This window comes from Cotesia glomerata, linkage group LG5 (genome assembly GCF_020080835.1).
Source record: "Cotesia glomerata isolate CgM1 linkage group LG5, MPM_Cglom_v2.3, whole genome shotgun sequence".
Lineage (NCBI taxonomy): Eukaryota > Metazoa > Arthropoda > Insecta > Hymenoptera > Braconidae > Cotesia > Cotesia glomerata.
The window spans coordinates 23957934-23983798 of record NC_058162.1 but is presented as its reverse complement, the minus strand read 5'-3'; the positions used below and the strand labels follow the sequence as shown (position 1 = coordinate 23983798).

Sequence of the window (25865 nt, the reverse complement as noted above, 5' to 3'; positions counted from 1 at the left end):
AAATTGACTAAGTATAAACTTTTTTTCTGTCAGTTTCACGCACGATTTGAATGTTTCGCGATTCGCAACTCGCGTTTCGAGGATTTGTTTGCCGGAGAGGGTCGATGCTGATGAAAAGGGCACGTAAGAGTATAAGAGTATAAGAGAATCAGAATAAGAATGAGTGCAAGTATTATAGAGCCAAAGCTAAAGGTGGAAAAGAGGAGAAGAGCTGGGGTGCTGCTGGGTGACGTACGAAGGTATATGTAAAGAGGAGATAAAAAGGAAATTTCGCGGTCGAGATGCATAAAGCTTGTGGGAACTCTTCTTCTTGCATTAGTAATGTGTATATTTATTTATTTTTACATATAAGGGTGGCCCAAACAAACGCACTTTTTTTTATATTTTCATTTTACTTTAAAGCAAATTTATAATGTTTTAATTTAAAATCTCTTACAAAATTAGCTTTACAAATTTTGATTTTTTTGTGTCAAATTTTGGTTTAAATATTCAGGATAAGAAAAAATAATAAGGCCAATTTTAATAAATAATTAAATTTTCTAAAAATAAGGTTTTTTAATCATTTTTTCCTATTATCAAAATTTTATCAAAAATTTTGAAATCAAAATTTATTATTTTTTTTATTTTGACTACAAAAAATTGTTTTTTATTTTTGATCTTAAATTTTAGTTAAAATATGAAAGATACGAAAAAATTGACCACGGCTTTTTTAATAGAAAATTAAATTTTCTAAAAATAAGGTTTCTTATCATTTACTCGCGCAGTGGAAGCGTTCTGGGCCCATAACCTGTAGCACAATCACAGGAACTAGGAAATAGCGAGGACTGTAAATTGAGGATTAAACGACCGATACAGATAACTCAGTGTGTTTCTTCAGACTGATTTATGAGTAAATTTACAATGCTATATATATATATATAATCAAAATAAGTAATAAGTAATTAGTAATAAGGGTGACTCATCCATAGAATGAGTCAATGCATACTTGGATACACACATACGCTGACAAACTAAGAATATAATTTATAAGAGTTGTATTGCAATATATACAACACTATTTGTCAAAAATTTTGAAATCCAATTTTATCTTTTTTCATTTTGGCTACAAAAAAATTATTTTTTACTTTTGATCTCAAATTTTGGTTAAAATATGAAAGATACAATAAAACTGATAAGGTCCTTCTCAATAAAAAATTAAATTTTCTAAAAATAAGGTTTCCTATCATTTTTTCCTATATTCAAAATTTCATCAAAAATTTTAAATTCAAACTTTATCTTTTTTCATTTGGGCTATAATAAAATGTCTTACTTTTGATCTCAAATTTTGGTTAAAATATGAGAGATACGATAAAATTGATCGAGGACTTTTTAATAGAAAATTACATTTTCTAAAAATAAGGTTTCTTATCATTTTTTTCCATTTTCAAAATTTCATCAAAAATTTGGAAATCAAACTTTATCTTTTTTCATTTAGGCTCCAAAAAAATTGTCTTTTACTTTTTATCTCGAATTTTGGTTAAAATATGAGAGATTAAAATTCCTACAAAACAGGTCTCTGATCATTTTTTCGTATCTTCGATATATAACGAAAAAATCAAAAAATAAAAATTTTCAAAAGCATTAAAAATTAAATATTTTTATTTTAATTTATAGCTCTTCATTTTATTTTCTAAATTTAAAAATTCTAAATTCTAAAAAAAAAAGTCGATATTTTCATTCTTCTATTCTGTGATTCCATTCTTTGGTACAGAGCCCATAAGGATAAAAGAGGGGGGGGGGGAGAACGGAGTCCAAGCACGATTCGCTTGGTTGCGCTCGAGTCCTGATTTTATTCCCGATCAAGGCAAAGGCGCGAAAACCGACGACCTATAACACGATCGAAATCATCCTCATCCTCATCCTACTACCTGTTACTGTGTGTGTGTGTACCTGCGCCCGAACTCTAACTCTAACTCGAACCCGAAGACTTATTCACTATCGGGTGTTAGTTTTTTTTTCAGAATTCTTGTTCTTGTTCTCAGTGTTGGTCTTGGTCTTGATCTTGTTGCCGCGTTTTTGCGAGCTTCTCGCTTCTTGACATTCTCTCGCTTTACCCGGGTCAAATAATACCGGAGCAGAGTGTAAGTGTGAATCATTGCTGTGACGAAAGGCTCACCCAAAGGGATCCAACATCCTGTCGTGAGAACATCTTCCCTTTTTGTTTTATTGCTTTTTACAATCTTAAGAAATAAATTTTTCACTATCGATACTTGACTTACTATATACTAGTTCCTACTATTTTATTTTTTATTTATTTGATTAAGTTTTTTACTAGTGAATATTTTTAAAAAAATTTTTTAATTAATTTTAAATCAATTAATAATAATGAACTTGTGAATTATAAATAAATAAAATTTTGCTTTATTAAATAATAATTTTGTAAAATTGCACTGTACTTTCTTAAATGTTAAGGTTTTTAAAGATATAAGCTCATTCTGATGTTACACTCATCAAGAGCTTTCATTTGAGTACCCACATGCATTTTGATATATTTTCAATATATATATATATATAATATATATATATATATATATATATTATATAAATATATATAAATATATAAATATATTATATATATATATATATAATATATATTTTAAAGATATAAGCTCATCCCGATGTTATACTCATCAAGAGTTTTCATTTGAGTACCCACTTGCATTTTTAATATATTTTTCATATATTTATATATAAATATATGAAATATATGAAAAATTGATGTAGGTACTTGAATGAAAGGTTTTGATGAGTGTAACATCAAGATGAGCTTATATCTTTAAAAATGTCAATAGATCACAAGATACAAGGTAATTTCTTAATTATATTAAATTGAACTGTACTTTCTTAACTATTGACATTTTCAAAGATATAAGCTCATCCGGATGTTATACTCATCAAGAGCTTTCATTTGAGTACCCATTTGCATTTTTAATATATTTTTCATGTATACATATATTTAATATATATATATATATATATATATATATATATATATATATATATATATATATATATATATAATACATATAAATATATGAAATATATGAAAAATTGATGTGGGTACTTAAATGAAAGGTCTTGATGAGTATAACATCGTGATGAGCTCATATTTTAAAAAATGTCAATAGTTCACGAGATACAAGGTCATTATCATCATTTCTTAATTATGTATCCAGAGATAGAGCATTTTTGAATGCAGCCTAAATACTTATCATAATAAATTGACTATTGGTGAGAATGATATGAAACCATAAAAAAGCACAATTGCAGGTCAAGAATTTTCCAACGATACTAAATTTAACCATAAAAACCCATTTTATCATATACACTCGTCAAAAAATTTTGCTTATTCTCTTAATAATATGGATAATCCACAAAATTCAAAAATTTTTCACCTTGAAATTTTTTGACCTAAAATTTCAAATGACAAAATAATTTTTTTATAATAAATTTAAAAAAAAAAAATGACAGTCGTACCCCGAAAGAAAAGGGCGGACGTTAATTTTTTTTTTAAATGATTTGCTATTCTTTTGTCTTGTTTTTATTGAGGGTAGAAATTTTTTTCACACAAAAAATTTTATTCAATTGCAATGGTAATGATTTTAGAGGACAAAAAATATATCTAAAATTCTAACGGCCAAAGGGGACTTTTTTATAAATGAATGTTTATTTTTATTCAATCCAAAATTTCAATTTATTTAATCTTTTAATTTTTATCCCCAATTCCTAAATTTTCCATCAAAAATAAAAAAGAATTTATAAAAATCTAAAAACTAAATTTTCGATTAAACATTCAAGATAAAAAAAATAATAAAATACCTTTTTTTATGTAGAAAATTTAATCCTTACAAAAAATATCCTTATCAATTTCCACTTTAAATAGTAAGATTAAAAAATTGTGTTTCTTAGAAATAATTTATTCCTCAGAAAATTTCAAGCCTAAGATTTTACACCGCGGCAAGGTCCAGGGTTCGATTCCCAGCGCCGGTAACAAAATTTTTTAAAAAAATTTTCATTCTTCCCTAGAAAAAAATAAAAAGTCCCCTAAAAAAAATATCTTTTGTCCTCTTAAGTGTTTGAACTCTCACCCGAAAAAAGTTGTAAGTAAATAAAATAAAATAGCGATAAATCTCGGTAAAAATAATACCTTATATATTTAAAAGGGACTTGAAACCGATACACAGAGGAAAATAAATAAACCTCGATTTAAATAAACACAATATAACTTATTATTTAAATTATTTTGACTAGCGCATTATTTAATTCCTGGGCATGGTAATGAAGAAGGAGAAAGAAAAATAAAATAAAAAAATACATATGCCCATGCCGGAACAGTGTCAGTTCCGTTGGTGAGTGTGTTACGTGTCCCGCTTCTGGATGTGAGAATAGTAAATGAAATAAAATAATAAAATAAAATAAAATAAAAAGGTGAGTTGTAAGTAACACACGCATACACACAATTGGTATTTTTTATTCGTACGAGCACACGGGGATAGAGTGGCTGGTAGCACCCTATTGCGCGGTAACTAATTAATTCACGATGGGGCCCCTTGAAGCTAGCTCCTCAACTCGGGATCCCCTAGGCATTACCATCACAGAGAACAGTAGACCAACTCTAAGGTTAAAAAGAATTTTTAAATATTTTAATTCATCATTAACAAAAGTATTCCCTTAACCAGCATCCAGGACCAAGAAACGTTATCCCATCTCCATATGGATAGCTATGCCTAATTCTAAATTAAATCTACGCCTGGATATATTTTTTCTCACCATTTCCAATTCGAGTTCCCATCCACGTACGCAAGATAATTATGCAAAAAATTAACTGCGATAAATGACAAAAGACACCAGTTGGAATATATGTATAACTATTTCTATAAATAAATGGATGAATTAATTGATGGAACGTGGGATTGTTAGAGATGTCGGATGCCGGGTGAGTTGGAGAATGAGGACCCGTTGATGCTGGAGAACAATCATCAGCGATATAATATGCGTCACGGACTTAATACAAATACAAGAAACACGTGCCACGTTCGATTCCAAACTCGTTGGCGCCCTGCTGAGGTTTCTAAGACTATTTTTACTGTACCCGGAAACAATACTTGCCACTACTGGAGGTATTGAGCAAGATTCTGGGATTTATTATGACCTTTTAGAGGAGTCATAACATAAGTTTATCATGAGAAGGAAGATTGGGGGATTGCAATAAGGGATTTGAAGAAAAAGAGTTGACGGTTCTGTGGTTCTTGATCCTTCACAGAAAAAAAAAATTAACTTGATTCAAGAGAAAAATTCTTGAACCAAGAATATAATTTTGAAGAGGGTAATTGTCTTGAATCAAGACGAAAAATTCTTGAATTAAGTAAAATTTCCTTAAATCAAGAAAAATGTTCTCAAATCAAGAATTTTTATACTCAAACCAAGAATATTGAGCTCTTCAAAAATATATACTTGATTCAAGAACATTTTTTTTCTATGTTTAGAATGGTTTTTTTTTGAGAAATTTAAATTAATGGGTGATGGAAATGAAAATGTAATTAGAAATTTGGGTTAATAATTGATGGAAATTGCAATGCAGCGACAAAATTGTGGTTGATAATTATCAATGATATTGATGGAAATGTCAATGTAGCAAAAAAATGAAAATTAGTAGTTGATGGAAATGTAAATGTAATAAGAAATTAAGATTAATTATTGATGGAAATGGCAATGCATTGAAAAATTGACATTAATGTGATCGAAATGTCGATACAGTGAAAAAGTTGTAGTTGATAATAATTAATGATATTGATGGAAATGTCAATGTAGTGAAAAAATGAAAATTAGTGGTGGATGGAGATGTCAATAGACAAATAATTGTAGTTAATAGATGATGGCAATGTAAATGCAATAAAAGATTAGAAAATATTATTGATGGAAATGTCAATGTAATAAGAAATTTGGGTTAATTATTTATGGAAATAGCAATGCAATCACAAATTGAAATTAATGTGATCGAAATGTCTATATAGTGAAAAAACTGTGGTTGATAATAATCAATAATATTGATGGAAATGTCAATGTAGTAAAAAAATGAAAATTGATGGTTGATGGAAATGTCACTAGATAAATAATTGTAGTTAATAGATGATGGCAATGTAAATGCAATAAAAGATTAGAAAATATTATTGATGGAAATGTCAATGTAATAAGAAATTTGGGTTAATTATTGATGGAAGTGAAAATGCACTGACAAATTGAAATTAATGTGATCGAAATGTCTATATAGTGAAAAAACTGTGGTTGATAATAATCAATGATATTGATGGAATGTCAATGTAGGAAAAAAATGAAAATTAGTAGTTGATGGAAATGTCAATAGACAAATAATTGTAGTTAATAGATGATGGAAATGTCAAAAATGCAATAAAAAATTATAAATTATTATTGATGGAAATTTCAATGTAATAAGAAATTTGGGTTAATTATTGATGGAAATGAAAATGCACTGACAAATTGAAATTAATGTGATCGAAATGTCGATACAGTGAAAAAATTGTGCTTGATATTAATCAATGATATTGATGGAAATTTCAATGTAGTAAAAAAATGAAAATTAGTAGTTGATGGAAATGTCAACAGACAAATAATTGTAGTTAATCGATGATGTAAATATAAATTTTGTAAAAAATTGGAGAGAATTATTGATGGAAATATCGATGTAATAAAAAAGTGAAAATTAGTGGTTGATGGAAATGTCATTAGACAAATAACTGTAATTAATGGATGATGAAAATGTCAATGTAGTAGAAAATTGAATTTAATTTTTGATGGAAGTGGCAATACAGTAAAATTGAAAATAATGATAGATAAAAGTGTCAATGCACTAAAATATTTATATTTATGGTCGATACAACAATCAACGCATGACAAAATCAACATTCTTGATAACTAGAAGTGTCAATGCAGTAAAAGATTGATGAAAATGTCAATTTATTAAAAAATTAATGTTTGATGGAAGTGTCAATGCATTTAAAAGTTGTAGTTCATGATCAACAGAAGGGTGATGTAGTAAAAAATTAGAACTAATAATAATTATCATTATTAAGAATATAATTTCACTAAGAAATTGAGATGAATGGTCGATGGAAATATAAATGCACTAATATACGAAAGTAAATAATAAAAATATCAACTCCACTAATTAATAACGTAACATTATTAAAATTTATTAATATTCCATCAATTTACTTTTATTAGAAAATAGGTAAACTCTTGTGAGTAAAAACGTCAAAATTTTACCAATTACTCTTCAGTACCCAGGTTCTTTTTAGTGTCTCACTTGCACTGCAGCAACATCCTATTAGTTGAATATTGTTGCGTGAGTAAAATTCTCATAACCTGGATACTGAACGGATGAAGGTCATAAATTTATGATTAAAAAAAGAATGGCGAATAATATCTACATCGCACCGAATTTCTAAAAGTATTCAATTCTTTCAAGCAAACAACTTTTCCTCTCAAAATATGTCTTTTCCTTATTTCCATTATATCACTTGATCAATTATCAATTCTTTCATAAGTTTCCATCAACTTACCTTCATTTTCGTCAAAAAATCATAATTTCCTTAAAAAAATTTTCCAAAGTTAGCAATAGAATCCAAACCAAACACCAAAACTTCTCATATTTTCCTCTTGAATAAGATATCCAGGGCCTAAATAAGGGAGTCAGGAGGTCTGATGCATCCCGCGGCTTTCTTAATTATCATCTGTCTATCTTCCGGCATTAAGTAAAAAGAGTTTGGGTGTGAGTGGAGGGTAGGGAGTCTCCTTCGATTCTGATCCCTCATCCCCTATTTGTGTGTATGTGCCCTATGGATGAAAACTCGGAGCAGAAGATGTGGCCGATGTTGGTGTTGGTGTTGGTGTTGTATAAGGAAGCAAAGAAGTAGGAAAACTGTCGGGTGTTGAAGGTGGATGCTGGAAAGTAGAGAGACTGGAGGGAATCGAGCCCCGGTTTTCTCTCGTCGTCGGTTGCCAGAAAGAGTAAGATATTATTGTGACCTTATAAAGAAGAAAGAAGAAAGAAGAAAGAAGGGAGAAAAGAGAAAAGAGTAGTGGGTAGTGGGTAGTGGGTAGTGGGGCCGGTTCTTACTCCGCCCAGCATCCAAGATGGCGTTCCCACTGGCTCCCCTCGTCATTAAAATCAATAATTAAAAAATACAACGGTGGGCACCTTGGGGTTTTCTAGCGCCTAGCACTCATAGCACGTTGTCCCTCCTGAAGCTCATCAGCATCACCCAGGGTCCCGATCCAGATCCACTTATGACCCGGGTGAGCACCACTGGGGGGAGGGTGCCTGCTTTAGTTCACCACCCAGGTACCTCACCATCACAAGCTACATCTGGAAGCTGGATGTTCGATGCTCGATGTTCAGACGAGTCATTGTGAAAGGACCTTTAGGTTTAAACACACCCTCTTTTTAAATTCGGGTGCACCTTCCCTGGGGGAGCCACACACTCCCTGCCTTTTTCTACACTGATGTTTTGTCGGAAAATATACACGTCCTGGCTCCTTACATTGGAGGCTCCACACCGGGAGAATAACGAATCAATGCGGACAAAATGTCGCGAAAGAAATCATCCAAATAACAATAGTTATTGTTTGTTTCGTTCTATTGAGCTTCTGATTTTTTTTCCGGGTATATATACGCAAAAGGGTAAGTTCAAAGTTTAGGACACACTAAGAGATGGTAGATTAGGACCGATGGTTAGGAAGCTAGTCTTTTAGTTGTTATTAATTTAGGAAAGGTGGCTTTGACCTGATATCTTTTGCTGTGGGTTGTTGTCCGGTTTATGGATAACAATTTTTAGAAGTTTAAGTATTGTATTGTGTTTATTGAATATGCCAATGCAATCAGCCGAATGACAAGAAATTTTACATAGTTTTTAACGAAACAGCTTCTAGAAACTAATTTAATAAATTTTAATATAATATAAGTGTGTAGATATATTATATTATAAAATACATTACATATTTTTGGTGACTTTGGATCTAACTAAGATAATTGCACAGATTTTCTAATTAGTAATACACAATGTCAATTATAACTAATCAAGCCACATAACTAAGTTTATTCTTTAAAATTCAATTAGTGAGAAAATGCTGATAGTAATTTTTTAAATTTTCGAAGTATATTAATTTTGAGTGGTTAAATTTTAAATTTAGTGAAATTTTTAATTTGTACACGGAAAAAAGTGCACGGAGAAAAAAGTATTGCTATTACCACGATACAGTATAGTGATGATCACGATTTTCGCATGACTATACTTTAGATGCGCATATGCCCAATCTAGTGGATCGTGATTATCATGATCCACATAGATTCGGATATCGAATGTCTATATTGCTATGGCTTATAGATGATTAGTTGTCTTGAATTAAGTATTAATTATATTTTATTGCAGATTATTATTTTTTTGGTATATTATTGTTATTAACATGAATATAAATTCCTTTTGTAGCTTGATTAGTTAAAAATGTTTAAATAATGACTTACAGCAGTACTGTTGGAATTTATCTCATATGACTTTTTTTTTTATTTTTACAAATATTATTATTATTAGTCTAGAAGTTTGTATTATCGAAGTATTCATTTAAAAGAGGCAAATATTTTTATCATAAGAAAAAAATTTTTTAATGGAATTTTTACTCCTTTATTACTATACATATTTCATACAATAACATATTTTTGTATAAAACAGTATGGGATCAAATCATTTATGCTAAAAAAGACTTTTATGAAAACAAAAATTTTATTTATTTAATACAATATATAATATACATTGTTTTTTCTTATCAACGCAGTAGAATTATATACAATAACCACGGACACAGCATTAACACAGTTAACATAGGAAGATTTATTTCTTTACTAGCCTTCAAAAATTGACACAAGTTTTTCAAGATTTCACTAGAGTAATTTATCAACAACCCAATCATCTATATCGCTATAATTATTAATTCACTAATTTATGTAATTATCACTATTTCATCACCAAAATTGTAAACAAATCCACTCGTGAGTTTCAGACTTGGTTATGTGTGGTGGCGCTGAAGGCGTCGTGGATCGTGATAATCACGATCCGTTTTGCCGTAGTAAGGAAACGTTTCTTTATGATCACAATACGTTTTGACATATTCACATACCACGGCAAGTGAATATAAGAATCCGAAGTATTGAGTATATCAGATTATAATATTGTGAAAATGACAATACTGTTTTGAGCTAATCACAATACTACGTTCACGATCCACTGGATCGCTACAATATCAATACTTTTTTCTCCGTGTGTAATCAATAACAGTCGATTTATAATAAGTAATGATCAACTGCTAAAAATTACCATTTGAAACAGTAAAATTGTGATTTTACTATTTACTTTATAATATTTACCATTTAAACGTTATAATTTACTCTATACATAGAAGAAAATACTATTTCAAATAGTAATATTCGCTATGTAAATGTCTAAAATGTTAAAGTATAATAATTAAGAATTCAGACTTTGATATTTATGATTTCGTATCTAAAAATTGATCTTATGATATGTAAAAAGTATAAAATAAAGTTAGTAAATTTCTAATACAAGCAAGGTTAATATTTACAAAGTAAAATGGTAAATTTTAAACGCAACGCTAAAAATCAAACTGTAATTATTGACTTGCTTGGACTGGTAAAATGTATATTTTAAAAGTATAATTTTTACTGTTTCAAATGTTAAATTCTCCGAGAGTGAGACCCCCTTCTCTTTCATCTGAGTTCCCCTTCTCCTCATAATATAGACTATATATTGAAATGGCAATTTTTACTGTTTGAAACTGTAATTTTTTAAGATGAAAAAGTCGTTATTTACTATAGTGACAGCTACTAATCACTTATTTTGGATATTAAATTATAAATTGTGGCTTTTATACTTTCTACATTAAGTTCTGTAATATTTATATTTTTGGCACCCCGATGTCCGCTTTACTGTTTGAAACTATAAAAATTAACCGGAATCCGAGTGAATATTAGTTTACTTATTTCCGTGTAGCTTGTTCACAGTAAAAAAATTTTCGTCATTCTGAAGACTGTAAAAATTTTGTGCAGAATATTTAACATGTGTTAATTCATGAGCTCTCTTGCATCCATAATGGTATCACAACGCAGCGATAATTATTACTAATTAAGAAATTATCAGGTTTTTTTTTTTTTTTTTTTTTTTTTTATGAAATGTTTTGTATTACCAAATATATTTTGTAGTATAATAAGTAATATACAAGTGTATGGCAATAAAAACTAACTATTTTTCTATTGTATTATAATTTAGAGTATATAAATATAAATATATGATAACTTGTAAAACATAGCCGCTATTCTGTATCTAAGCTTTGTATAAAGTGACCCTGTTAATGGCATTGAGCTGTTGGGTCTTAATATAAGAAATAAATAAATAAATAAATTCAACACAATTGTCCGTCTTATTCAATCGATCCGTTTTTCAACATACTGAAAAATTATTCAATACTTAAGAAACACTTTTTAAATGTTACTTTAATACAAAACTGTCTTACTTCTAATATTAACGCACGCATAAAAAAAATTGACTAGAATTTTTTTTGGTTTAAGTAAATTTTACCTGAGTCAAGAAGTTTTCGTCTTTATTCAAGACAATGAAACTCTTCAAAATTATTTTTTTAGTTTAAGAATTTTGCTCTTGATTTAAATTAATTTTCTTTTCGGTGCAGAGCTGTGTTACTTTATCATTATACACGGATTATAATGAATTATCACTAACTTTATGTAAAAAAAAATCATGAACACACATTTTGTATTAAATTTTTTACAAAAAAATGTTTACTGTGCACGATTTTACGGTTTTAAATTTATTATCTATTGATTATCATTTATTACAGTTCTTTTTTTCCGTATGGATATTTTTAAAAAGTAAATATTAAATATTAACTATCAAATAGCAATTTTTTACTAAAGTTTATTATATTTACAACTTATGATTGATATTATGAACTTCTTTTTTTTTAACGATATAATGTTGAAATTTAGAAATTTATTTAACAGAATTTTTCTGTTTTTAAAAAACAATTTCCATCTTGGAAAATTATTTTAATAAACTATACATCAATTTTAGAATTTTACTTAATCTATAAACTTTAAAAAAAAGTTAATGCGTGTTATTCTTTTTCCGGATAAAAATAAATTAACGAAAATTAGGAAAAATTATGACAGTAAAAACTGAGTCTTTATTTTTTTTTTTTTTTTTTTTTTCATTTGGAACAAATTGAAGGAACCAGTGTCAAAAGAGACCACAAACCAGCACTTTTTTTTAAAACAAACCGACTTTTGTAGCCTCAATCGGTGTTTTATTTTTTTACGCCTCCTAAAAATAGTGATATTTTAATTCGTTCCAAAAAGACTTTTTTAAAAATTTTTTTTCTATAATTATAGTAATGATAATAATAATGAAAATCATCGAAATATCTTTTCGCAGTTTTAGAAAAATATGATTGAATTCTTCTCAATTTTTAAATGCTATAATTTCCACCTAGCTATTCAAAGTAAGTAACATAAATGTCAGAAACTGTCTGGAAATTCTTTTGCATTTGGAAAAAGGAATTTATTCTCAACAAATCTTATCTTTTAAGAATGGTGACAAAAATATTTAGGTATTCCATCAGCAGAATTATTTATAGTTAATTTCCTGTCAGAAGTATATAAAACAATCGATCGTGTCTCTCCGTTAAATAATTCATTCAATTTATATTTAAAAGCTTATATTAAATTATACTTGAGTAATTTTATTTTTTGTTCCAATTTTCTTTGTATATGCATTAATACTTTTTTAATACTTTAAATTTTAATACAGTTTTGCAAAAATTAATATTATCAAAAATCTCTTTTTAAAAAATTTCTACGTTAGATTTTTTTAAAAATAAGAGAAAGAGAAAATTATAAAAAAAATTATTTTTTATTTATAAAAAAAAATTTTGAACGAAGAAAATTGAAAAAAAAAAATTCTTTAGAATAATTTTTTTGGTTCATAATTTTTTTCTCTTGAATCAAAATTATTTTTTTTTTTAAATTCATGAGTAAAAATTTTTTTTCAATAATTAATTATTTATTTAATTAAATAATTTATTATTTAAAAATAATTAATTATTTAATTATATTTATCCAATATTAAATTATTGATAAGAATGCAATAAATTTTTATATTTCTCATTTTTTTTACCAAATAAATTATAACAAAAATTATTAGCTATTATAATAAAATTGATAAAAGTTCAAAATCTATTAAATTAAATTTTAAACATTTTTTTTTTTGTAATTTCTAAATAAAAAACAAAATTCTTTGTTTCTTAAAAAAAATTAAAAATACACATGTAAACGTTTCTTTAAATGTTTTGAGTCCCGTGTCAGGTGTCTCAAAATCATAAACCAAATTTACAACCCAAAAAACCAAAATAAAACACTTGAAAAAAAAAATAATTTACAACGGGAATAAACCCGAAAAAAATTCTCACATAAATTAGACCTCTGTACCTACTACATACCGAATTATGTATAGGTATTCAGTAAGGTACATACAAATATATACCTACGGTATAGAAAATGACAATGGGTAAATAGATAAATATATAGTTAGGTAGATACAGCAGCACTTGTCTAAAATTTTATTGCAGTGATCTTATCCAGTGTCCTTGAAACCGGTCAAAAATCCAAATAACTTTTACTTCTACATACTTGCAGAGATTTGTCAGTATTAGACCGTTGCCTTTTAGGTATTAGTGTGTATTAGTATTAGTGTAGAGTTTGCAAGACATCTTAACTTGGTGCACCTCTACTCACTTAAGTACTTGAGCCGTCATTCATCTCTTTCCTCTCTCCTCTTCCTTTAGAAACTAAAACATATATTCATATATGTATACGTACTTATACATATTAACTATTCTAAATAATAATAATAATAATGTTTAACAGTAATAATAATAATATTAATAATAATAATAACAATTTTGAAAATTAAAAAAAATCATTGTTAATGTTATTATTATTATAAAAATTTAAAATAATAATTATTTAATTATAAGTTTTGGAAAATTGCAAGTGTTATAATTGTTAATAACAATAATAATAAAAAAAATTTTTATAACAATGATAAGATTTCTGGACATTTTTTTTTAATTCATTATTATTATCATCTATATTATTAAGAGAATAAGAAAAATTTTGTATCCAGAATAGTCATATGATAAAATTGGTTTTTTTAGTGAAATTTAGTGTCATTGCAAAGGTCTTGGTTTGAATTTGTGCCTTTTCAAGGTTTCACATCATTCTCACCGATAGTTAATCTACTATGATACGTATTTAGGCTGCATTCGAAAAATCTCTATCTCTAGATACATAATTAAGAAATGACATTGTATCTTGTGAACTATTGACATTTTTAAAGATATAAGCTCATCCCGATGTTACAATCATCGAGACCTTTCATTTGAGTACCTACATCAATTTTTCATATATTTTATATATTTATATATTTCACAAATAAGGTAAAAGCCCCAATAGATGACCACGTACCAGTATATGATCACTCTATGTATTTGTATATCTATATTCACAAATATAAATATACAAATACATGGAGTGATCATATACTGGTACATGATCATCTATTGGGGCTTTTACCTTACCATATATATAAAATATATTAAAAATACCATGTGGGTACTTAAATGAAAAATCTCGATGAGTGTAACATCAAAATGAGTTAATGTCTCAAAAAATGTCAATAATTAAGAAATGACATTGTATCTTAAGAACCATTGACATTTTTAAGGATATAAGCACACCCCAACATTACACTCATCAAGACCTTTAATTTGAGTACCCACATCAATTTTTCATATATTTTATATATTTATATATTTCACAAATATCATATATATAAAATATATGAAAAATGCCATGTGGGTACTTAAATAAAAAGTCTCGATGAGTATAACATCGAAATGAGTTTATATCTTAAAAAATGTCAATAACTGAAAAATGACATTGTATCTTGTGAACTATTGAGATTTTTTAAAATATAAGCTCACTCCGACATTACACTCTTCGAGACCTTTCATATAAGTACCCACATCAATTTTTCATATATTTATATATATGTATATATGAAAAATATATCAAAATGCATGTGGGTACTCAAATGAAAGCTCTTAATGAGTGTAACATCAGAATGAGCTTATATCTTTAAAATATATTATATATATATATATATATGAAAAATATATCAAAAATACATGTGGGTACTCAAATGAAAGCTCTTGATGAATGTAACATCGAGATGAGCTTATATCTTTAAAAACGTCAATATTTAAGAAAGTACTGTGCAATTTAACAAAAGTCATTATTTAATAAAGCAAAATTTTATTTATTTATAGCTTACAAGTCACTGCAGTCACATAGTGACTGCAAGTTTGCTAGTAATAATAATAATAATAGTGTGTTAATACTTCTACCTGACAGTTGGACACATAAAAATACTATATAGCCCCAGCGCTGTGGTTCTTTAAATCAAACATAAGTTGATGGGACAAAGACCCCCTCCAGCGTCTTATATCTATATCCGCGTGTCTGGACAGAGTCTAGTTTAAGTGAGGTTTAGACTCGACTTAGATTTTATTTAGTAAAACCGGAAACACACAGGTGTACACACGTACTTGGTATATAATAGTATACCCGGCAGGTGCAGATGACCCGTGACCGTGACTCAGCGCCCCTTTATTTCTCCTTTCTCATATTTTTCGGTCTTTCTATTTCTACTTACCGTCTCTAGTATAAAGCGTATGTAGATGAAGTTATAAATATATTATGTATCAAGTTTATCTTTATTTGTAATTTAAATATATATATATATATATATATATATATATATATATATATATATATATATATATATATATATATATTCAAATTAAGAAGGTCATCGATATCTTTATAATTCCTTTCTTAGTTTCGAAGGTGACAAACAAAAAATTTAAGTATTTTCTAATGATTTATGGCTTTAGGTATTACTTTACTATATTTTTGTCAGTAATTACCAATAAGTATTAATTTAATACTAAAATTCCTCAATGTTTTGAATTTTAAGAATCATATGTTCAAATTTTTGTTTTTTATGAATTTTTTAAGTAAAAAATTTAGATTATAATCAATGAATTTTGTTCAATATTCTGTACAAATAAATTCTTAATTCAACAATTTATCGGATAATCACATCATGACAATGCATGCATGGTAATGAAATTTTAAGAATTCATTAATATGAGACTCTAGAATATACTAGATAGATACTTTGAGAATTTTCTCCGCAATTTTACATACAAAATATGTGCATCATGTTAACAGTTTTTTTTTTTTTTTTACTTAAATTTCTATATTTTTTTCTTCGCTAATAAAAAAAATCATTAATTTTCATATCGAGAAGTTAAAAAAAATTTTTCTTTCTATCTAAAAATGACCAAAAATTTTTTATTTTTAATCAACTCCTTGCTTATCAATGTATAAATTTTCTCAGATCAATAAAAAAACTAAATTAATTCACAGGTTCAAGACAAAAAATCCTGAACCAAGAAAATAATTATTGAAACTGTTAAAATCTTGAATTAAATATATGAAAAATTTTTAAGACATTTAGTAATTTTCTACATATGCAAATCCTTCAAAACTAATTTCTTAATTCAAAATTTTATCTTCTGCACATACGATTTGTTTTTCTTCACTTTTTAATTTCGTCTATAGACTTATAAGCTTTGCAACAAAACAATTTCAATTTGAAAAAACATTTCTTCCCAAATCAACATCATAAAAAGAACTTTACAAATTTAGCGATAAATTTTCTTGTCTTCATTAAATTCCATAATTTTTTGCACATAAAATTCGTCCTTCAAAATTTTTCCTTCTACATAAACTAAGTTAACTTTGTTTCAAAACAATCTCTGCTAAAAAAGAATCTTCGCGTATAAAAACCATAAAAAACAACTTTACAAATTTAGCGATAAATTTTCAATTAAATTTCACAATTTTTGCATGTGCGTCTTTCTTAATTCAAAATTTTTCCTTAATAAATTAAGTTTATATTCTTTTGCAAGCTTCCAAAAAATTTTAAAAATCATATCATCACATACCAGTGCCCCAAAAAACAACTTTACAAATTTATAGCGATAAATTTTCTTGTCTCAATAAAATTCCATAATTGTTCGCCCATAAAATTCGTCCTATAAAATTTTTCCTTCTATATAAACTAGATTAACTTTCTTTCAAGCTTTGTTCCAAAACAATCTCTGCTAAAAAATAATCTTCGCGTATAAAAACCATAAAAAACAACTTTACAAATTTAGCGATAAATTTTCAATTAAATTTCGCAATTTTTGCATGTGTAAGTCTTTTTTAATTCAAAATTTTCCTTTATAAATTAAATTAATCTTCTTTCGAGCTCCCAAAAAATTCCAAAAAATCATATCTCCACATATTAGCATCACAAAAAACAACTTTGCAAATTTCGCCATAAATTTTCTTGTTTCAATTAAATTCCATAATTATTCGCATATAAAATTCTACCTTCTACATAAACTCAGTTAACATTTTTTCAAGCTTTATTTCAAAAAAATCTCTGCGAAAAAAATCAATATCCTAAAAAACAATTCAAAATTGTCCTCTATAAATTTTCTTTCAAGCTCCCAAAAAATTGCACACAGGAAAAAATTTACTTGAATCAAGTAAATAATTTACAGAATTTTTCTTGGTTAAAGTAAATTTTCCTTGACTCAAGAATTTTTCGTCTTGATCCAAGACAATGAAACTCTTCAAAATTATTTTCTTAGTTTCCAAATTTTTCTCTTGATCCGTTAATTTTTTTTTCTGTGCAAAAATCATGTCTCCACATATCAGCACCACAAAAAACACTTAAGCGATAAATTTTCTTGTGCAATAAAACTCGAGAAGGGGAAAAATACGGTAGAGGGGTCCAGTGGGCTGGTAGCCCCGCTGGAGGTGGCCAAAGAGGTGGGACTCGTAGATCTCTTTTTTCGCAGTTGCCCACCGCGTAACCAGTCACAACGCGACGCCCGTCTTTGCAACATCAACCATATAAATAAATAAATACCAAATTGTAACAAGTAAATCAAAAAGACCAATATCTTTCCCTTATCTTCTAAAAATTTCGCTTATCAATCAGAGCGGGATAAAAAAATGTCCTTTGGAATAATTTGCAATAATTTCCCTAAAATCTAGCCTAAAAAAATTCCAAAAATTAAAAAAAACTAAAAGCATGCGTGGAAATTTTCCACGTGGGATTTAAAACCCGGGAAATTTGAAAATGCAAAGTTGGATTTAGTATCGGGGCGGGGTTAAGCCCGGCGGAGGGGGAGGGGGCCGAGCTTTTCAATAACTCTGTCTCTGTTTGATAGATACAGGACGGAACTCCTCAGACAGGACTGTAGTGAGTACGTATGTACAAATATACTACATGTGCAGATATAGATGAGTGTATGTGCCGTTGGTGGGGCGGTGGGGGGGACCACCAGGAGGGGCAAGAGCTGTTACCGAACATTCACTCACCGGCCGTCGACGACGCCGTTGTGCCCGACACACGTTTCTCCCGAGCACGGTCAGTCTTTTCTGTTTAGTTTTTTTATGTTTTGGGTTTTTTACGTTCGTTTCGAAAATACCTTTCGGATTTTTAATAAAATTCACATTAATTCATTAAATATATAAATGTGATTGTTAATTTAGTAATAATAATATTAATAATTGTAATGATAAATATTTATAAAAAACTAAAATCCATTTGGCAATTCGTTTATTAGACGTGCAATTTTGTGGAGGCTGTTAATTTTTTTTTTTTTATTGTTTTTATTATTAATGGTGCTTTTTTTAAAAGATAAATTTGTGAAGTGAGTGGTTTCGTGAAATGGATAAGTGTGTGATGTGCAATAATTTTTTTTTTATTTTATTATTAAATTTTTCAACCGGTGGTGAATTTTTAGAGTAAGTTTTTTTGTATTTTATTGTGATAAATTTTTTTTTTTTTTTTTAATTAATTAAATATTACTGAAATTTTTAAATTAAAAAAAATTTTTCTCCAAAAAATTTTTTTTTAATTTTTTGCTCCAAAAAAATTTTTTTTCGCTCGTTTGAAAAAAAAATTTTTAAAAATAAATTTTATTATGAAATTTTAAAAAAACTGTGTAAATTTTTTTTTCATTTTTTAGCTCTAAAAAGTTTAAAAAAAAAATTAGAAATTAAAAAAAAAACAAATTTTTTTTATAAAAATTAAAAAAAACTCCAAGTGTAATTTTTTTAAAAAATTTTTTAGCTCCAAAAAGTTTGAAAAAAAAAATTGGAAATTTAGAAAAAAAATTTTTAATAAAATTACAAGTGTAAATTTTTTTAAATATTTTAATTTAAAAAAAAGCAAATATAATTTAGTATTGTAATTAATTTATTAATCAATTTGTTTGATCGATCCCGACGGTTATATAAAAAGAAATACTTTGCATAGATGTATTTTATTTTATTTGTATTTGTAATGTGTGTTTTATTGATGTTTGGGCTCGCGTGCGCCAAAAAGGCAATGGATAATTTTTTTTTTTTTTGCGGAAATATGTTACTTATACGTGCGAGCGGTAATTTCTTGAGCACGTGTGTTGATGCTCCGAGAGCGCACGTGCTTGCGAGAGGTTGGAATTTTTACATATTTTGAGGAAGTTTTTTTATTAATTAGGGATTTATAAAAATATTATTTATAAAAATTGTGTGAAGAAGAAATAGTAAATATTTTTTGGAGTTTTTTGAGAAGTTAAAATTGAGGAAATTTGGAAATTATTTATTTTGAGAAGAAATAAATAAACCCACGTGTAAAATCTGGAAGGATCTAGGTGTTAATTTTTAATTAAGAGTAATTTTGTTGGTGAATAATAAAAAAATGGCTCTCGGTTATTTTTTAAGTGAAAAAAAAATTGATTTGTTGAAATTAAAAAAGAATAAAGTGAGAATTATTTCAAATAATTAGTAGAGATTTGTAAATATTTTTAGAAAATTTTTTGATGTAATTTTGGAGCGTTAGAAATATAAAAGTTAGTAGAAAAGATTTTTAAATAATTGTAGAAAAGTTTTTAATGTAATTTTGGAGCTTGAAGAATAAAAAAGTTAGTTTAAAAAAATTTTAATTATTGAATTCATAAAATATTCTGATTAAAATAAAATTAATAGGATTAGTAAGGACAATATTTAATAACTTAAAAATACTTATTAAATAAAATAAGATACTGAAATTAAGAGATTCTTGATAATCTTATTAACTTATTATCTAAAGTAATAGCTGAATGAAACTTTTTAGAACTAATTTTTAGCGCTAATTTAATTATTAAATAAAATGATTAAATTGCAAAATATATGAATGAAAATTTCTGAAAATTAATTATTAGTTCTAATTTATTTATTGAATAAAATTAAAAAATTGTTAAATGTTTATCGATTTTAGTATCATTATTTATTTACAATAATTGCTTATTAAAACTAACATATAGTTAAAAACTTCAATTGTACTTTTATCAGAAATATTTAAAAAGACTAGATCAAACATTTAGCTGAAATCTAAATCGAGTTTTTGTAAAAAAATACAAAATTTAAAGTATAGAGATTATAAAAATATATAATTTTTTATCACACAGTTTATTTTAAAAAATGTAAAAAATTCTTGTCTTAAAAATATTTCTTTTTCCTCCGAAATAACTTCGCTTTTTTTTTTTAAACTTTCAAGATTCAAGTAAAACTTTTTTTTCTGTGTAAGTTTCTTCATATTTATAGAAAAATTACTCATTTAGTATTACAATTTTTGATTGCCACACATTGTTTGGTAATTCTTCTTATACTTTGTAAAACAATTGTAATTTTACAATCATTTTTAACAATAGGATCGAACAAAAGTTCTTACAATTATAAATTATCAATTATAACATTATCAGGTACATATTTGCAGTGAAATTAAAATTTTTTGGCCTACATAAATAGATTATAAAAATTCTAAATAATAATTTAAGCACATATTCATTTTATATATTAGTAATAAATATCAGTAGAATAAAATTTAAAAGTTTAAAACAATTACGAGTAGTATTTTGAATAGTTTGAATAAAATTTTTATTAAATTAAATCAAGCGCGCTAGATAATAACAAGACAATTGCTTCGATTTAAACAAGTCTTTAGTTATAACTAAAGAAAAATCGGTATATTATGGTAAATATGGTATACCAAATATAATTTAGCTACAATTTAATTACCATCCAGGAATGTAATAGAATAATAAAAATAATTATGAGTTTATAATTGATGCATTTTTGTAAGAAAATAATTTTAAAGAAATTTATTTAAATGAAGTAAAAATAATTTTTAGTCAAAGAAAATTTACTTTAAAAAATTATTTTCTTATTTTAGAATTTTTTGCAAATAAAAAAAAATTGATAAAAAATTTACACGAAGAAATTAAAGAAAAGAGTGCAGATTTATAAAAATATTTTTTTTTTTAATGTATATCAAAATAATTTATTAAAAAAATATTAAAAGTTTGGTCAGATAAATTCGGTTTAAAATAAAATAGTGCGACATGTGTTTAATTATTTAAAAGTTGAGTTAATTAAATATTACGGGTTAATTAAAAGTTTAGCGTTTTATCGGTTATCAGTTATTAGAGTTGGGATACTCTTTAATTGTTATTAATTGACAGCGCGAAATTTATAGATATTTGCATAGAGGAATATGTAATTATTTAAGGAGTTAGTTAACTTTGATTTAAATTGTCATCTCATATTTTGGCTTTGTTTTAGATTTTATTCTATCGCTTATATTATATATTGTAAAGTATATTCGGACGTATTTAATCCGATTGATTATTTTAATCGTTTTAGGTCAGAAAGCTCCGAGTTTAATTTCACGTTTTTAATTATCACTTCTTGTCAGTGGAACATTGTTTTAGAAGTTATCAAAATCAAAATTGAAAATAATTATTTGATTATATCGCTAAATTTTCTAATTGGTAAAATTTATAAATTTAAACACATTTGTAATTTTTGTATCAAGTTAACTTAGTAATTTTTGTTTGTAAATTTTGATTAAAAAAATTTTTTGTTTGATAAATTTAAGCTTACGATTTTTTTATTTTATTTTTTATAGAAAAGTTCATTAAAAAAATTCTAAATATTCTTCGCTGTCAATTTTTTTAAAAATAACGAAATTGTTATTTAATAATACAATTTTTTTTTTAATATTTCGTTTTTATATTTAATATAATTATTTTTAGCATAAGAATTATTAAAAAACTTTTTTTTAATCTAAATTTGACAATTTTTTTAGTATTTAAAATAATTCTCTTTGTACTTTTTTTTTTATATTTTAATAATAAATTTAAAAACACTATAATTAATAAAAAATTTAATTTTTACATTGATACTTAAGACTAAATGATTGAAATTAAAGTTATTTGAAAAAGAAATTTATTTGTTAGTTGTAAAATTCTAAATATAATTTTTTTTGCTGTCAAATTAAAAATAGAAGTCTAAAAAAAAATTTAATGATTTTTTTGAACGGCAATACTGTTTTATTTAAAGATTTTGAAAACACAAAATTATTCTTTAAAAATTGATAATTTTTTATTACATGTAACAGCATTACTTGACAAATTAGTAACTAAATGGCGTTGAATATGTGCAATTGTATAATTGTTATAAGTATTATTATTATTGTTTTATTTTGTCTTTTTTTTTCTTTTTATTTTTATTAATTGCTAGTATTTTCTTGAGTTGCAATTTCTAACATATCATTAGTCTTTTCATTTAGCAATTTAACTATTGAATTACTATTCTAGCTATTAGTCAACTTGTCATACATTAAAAAAAATTTTTTTCTATGTACATTGTTTAATTATTATCCCTGTTAATGGCCTATGCTGTTGGGTTTATTTATTACTTTAAAAGTTATTTAAAAAAAAATTAAAAAAGTAACCTTGATTTTAAAATAATAGTAAATTTTTTTAATTCCAAAGATACTATCATCAAAATTATTTTTTTGACATAAAATACAAAATTAAAAAAAAATGATTTTATAACTTACACGTTCTACAGTTTTTTTTTTAACTTTATTATTAATAATATGTTATTAATTCATAGAATTTAAATTAAATCAAACAATTTTTTACAATTAATCAATTAAAAATTTTTTTCAATTTTTATTTAGTTAACAGAAAACTTAAACTAGAATTTCTTCTTAACTTTAAAATAAATTTAATTTTCTTCTTATATACAAAATTAAAATAAAGAACTAATTAATAATAAAATTATTAACAATTTATTGTTATAATAATTATTTTTTTTTTCTCTTTTTATTTTTATTAATTACTATTATTTTCTTGGGTTGCAATTGCTAACACACCAATAGTCTTTTCATTTAGAAATTTAACTATTAAATTACTGTATTATTTATAAATCAACTTGTTATACATTATAAATTTTTTGTACACTAACCAGTGTAATTATTAACTTTATTAATGGCGTGAGTTGTTAGATTTGTTTATTTAAATAAATAAATAAATAAGATATTGATATTAAGTGTGAAATTTTCTGTCGCGAAGAGAACAAAAGTTTAATTTCGATCGTCGGTCAAACATTTGTCAATTAAAAATATATTAAATAAAAAATCTCAAGTTTTTATTTTTTAAATCGATAAAAAATTTTCATTAAAATTTATTTTAATTAATTAACTTTTATATTTTATATTAAAATTAGTGCTTCTTATTTTTTTTTAATATGTATTTATAAATATCTAAAAAAAAAAAAATATATATATATATATATATATATATATATATATATATATATATATATATTAAAATTTTCACTTATTCAATATTAGAGAAATTAATTAAAATTTCGTCTTACATTAATATTTCTTCTTTTATTAAAAATTATTTCTTATATCGTAATTATTTCTTTTTATTTAAAATGAACTTTTTATATTTTTCTTCATTTTTATTTATATGAATTTAAAAAAGAAAAAATTAAATTAATAAAATTATCTCTAATTCAATTTTAAAAAAGACTAATCAAAATTTCTTTTTATATTTAAACTTTTTCTTCATATTTGTTAATAAAAAATGAGGAAAACGGTTGACCCTAAAGGTCATCTATGCAACTTCCCGCTACCTCCATACCTAAGTGCTCAACAATTCACTTATTTTTTAAGCTCTTCGAGCTCAAAAATATAATTTATGTGTAATTTTGAGCTCTCCGAGCTCAAATAAACCGCTGTTCTGTGATTTTGAGCTCTTTAAGCTCAAAAGGCTAATGACGTTTTATAGAACACTATTTTTTGAATTTTCAAACCGCAATAACTTTTGAATTAATTAACCGATTTTCTCGCGGTTTACGGCATTCAACGCAGTTTTTTGAGTTCTTTGGAAAATCTTTAAGCGTAAACTGGTCAGACTAAAAATTTCATAGAAATTCTGAAAAAAACATTTTTTTTAATTTTTTTCGACAACGATATCTCACAAACAAATTAACCGATTTTGACCGGGCTAGTGGCAATCGACGTGGTTTTTTGAGGTTAAGAGCTGATTAGTTTTTGGAATTCATCAGTTCAGCCGTTTAAAAGATATTTCAAAAAAACGAATTTTTGGAAATTTTATTTTTGAGATTTCTTAAAATTGATCGACTTAAATTCTGTAAATTAGTATCAGAATTCTAGGGGCAAAGGAACTCTTCTAAACGCTGCTTATTTCGATCGAATCTGATGATCCGTTCAAAAGTTATGAGAGATTTACACACACACACACACACACACACATACGGTGACATCACCGTGGAAATAGTCAGGAAAGCTTCCTAGGACCTCAAAACGTCGAGATCTGATGAAAACTCGATTTTCGAAAAACGGGGTGAAAACAATAACTTCCCGATTTTTGAAAATTTTCAATTTTCTTAGCGGGAAGTTTAAAAAAAAAATTATAAAAATAAAATTTGTTAAAAAAAAAAACAAAAAAAACAAAATACTTGAATAAATGAAAATTAAAAAAAAAAAAATATAAAAAATAATAGACAATTACTTACGAGAGTATTTATGTATAAATTACAGGTGAAAGGTCAACTAACGAAAAGTGGATGGAATTAAAAGCCTTGACTGTCCGGTTTATCAACAAAACTAGCCAAAAGGGAGGTCACAAAACAACCCGAAAGGGGAACAGAAGACGAAGAAGAAGGAGGAGAACAGCCTGCCACCTAAATAATCCATAACTTATCACTTACAACCTATAACCTGGAACCTGGAACTCAACAAAGAAGCAAACAATATAACAATAACCTCGGAAGAATATTATTAACCAGAAGCCGTGAGTGTTGGGCCGGCGAACTGCTCTCGTGGTGCAAGGTGGCTCCGACAAGCGGAACTGGTTCCAAAAGATGTCGAGCACCGCGGAGAGTCCCGACGGTGGCATGGCACTCCAGTCGCATTACTCACTTAGGTGGAACAACCACCAGGCCCACATTCTCCAGTCCTTTGAGGCCCTTTTACATGCCGAGATTTTCGTCGATGTCACTCTCGTTTGCTCTGACAACAGTTTGCGTGCTCACAAAGTCGTCCTTAGTGCCTGCAGGTAATTATTATTAAAAAATATTAAAACAACAATAACAACTAGCAACCTTGCAGTCACTATGTGACTGCTGTGACTTG

General features: G+C 26.4%; 1 protein-coding gene across 5 annotated transcripts in view; it reads left to right on the top strand.

Moving 5' to 3' along the window:
• Positions 1 to 25865, top strand: part of LOC123265626 (protein jim lovell) — a 170965-nt gene that overhangs the window by 137684 nt on the left and 7416 nt on the right. Inside the window, exons 1-2 of one of the 5 annotated variants that reach the window (XM_044729441.1) lie at positions 18647 to 18752; positions 25272 to 25788. In XM_044729441.1, coding sequence (XP_044585376.1) covers positions 25595 to 25788 — 194 coding nt within the window. In that variant the 5' untranslated portion in view covers positions 18647 to 18752; positions 25272 to 25594. Of the gene's footprint in view, positions 1 to 18646; positions 18753 to 18878; positions 19133 to 19739; positions 19825 to 19997; positions 20023 to 25271; positions 25789 to 25865 lie in introns of those variants that run through there. The other 4 variants (XM_044729437.1, XM_044729440.1, XM_044729442.1 and 1 more) reach the window with 4 other exon arrangements.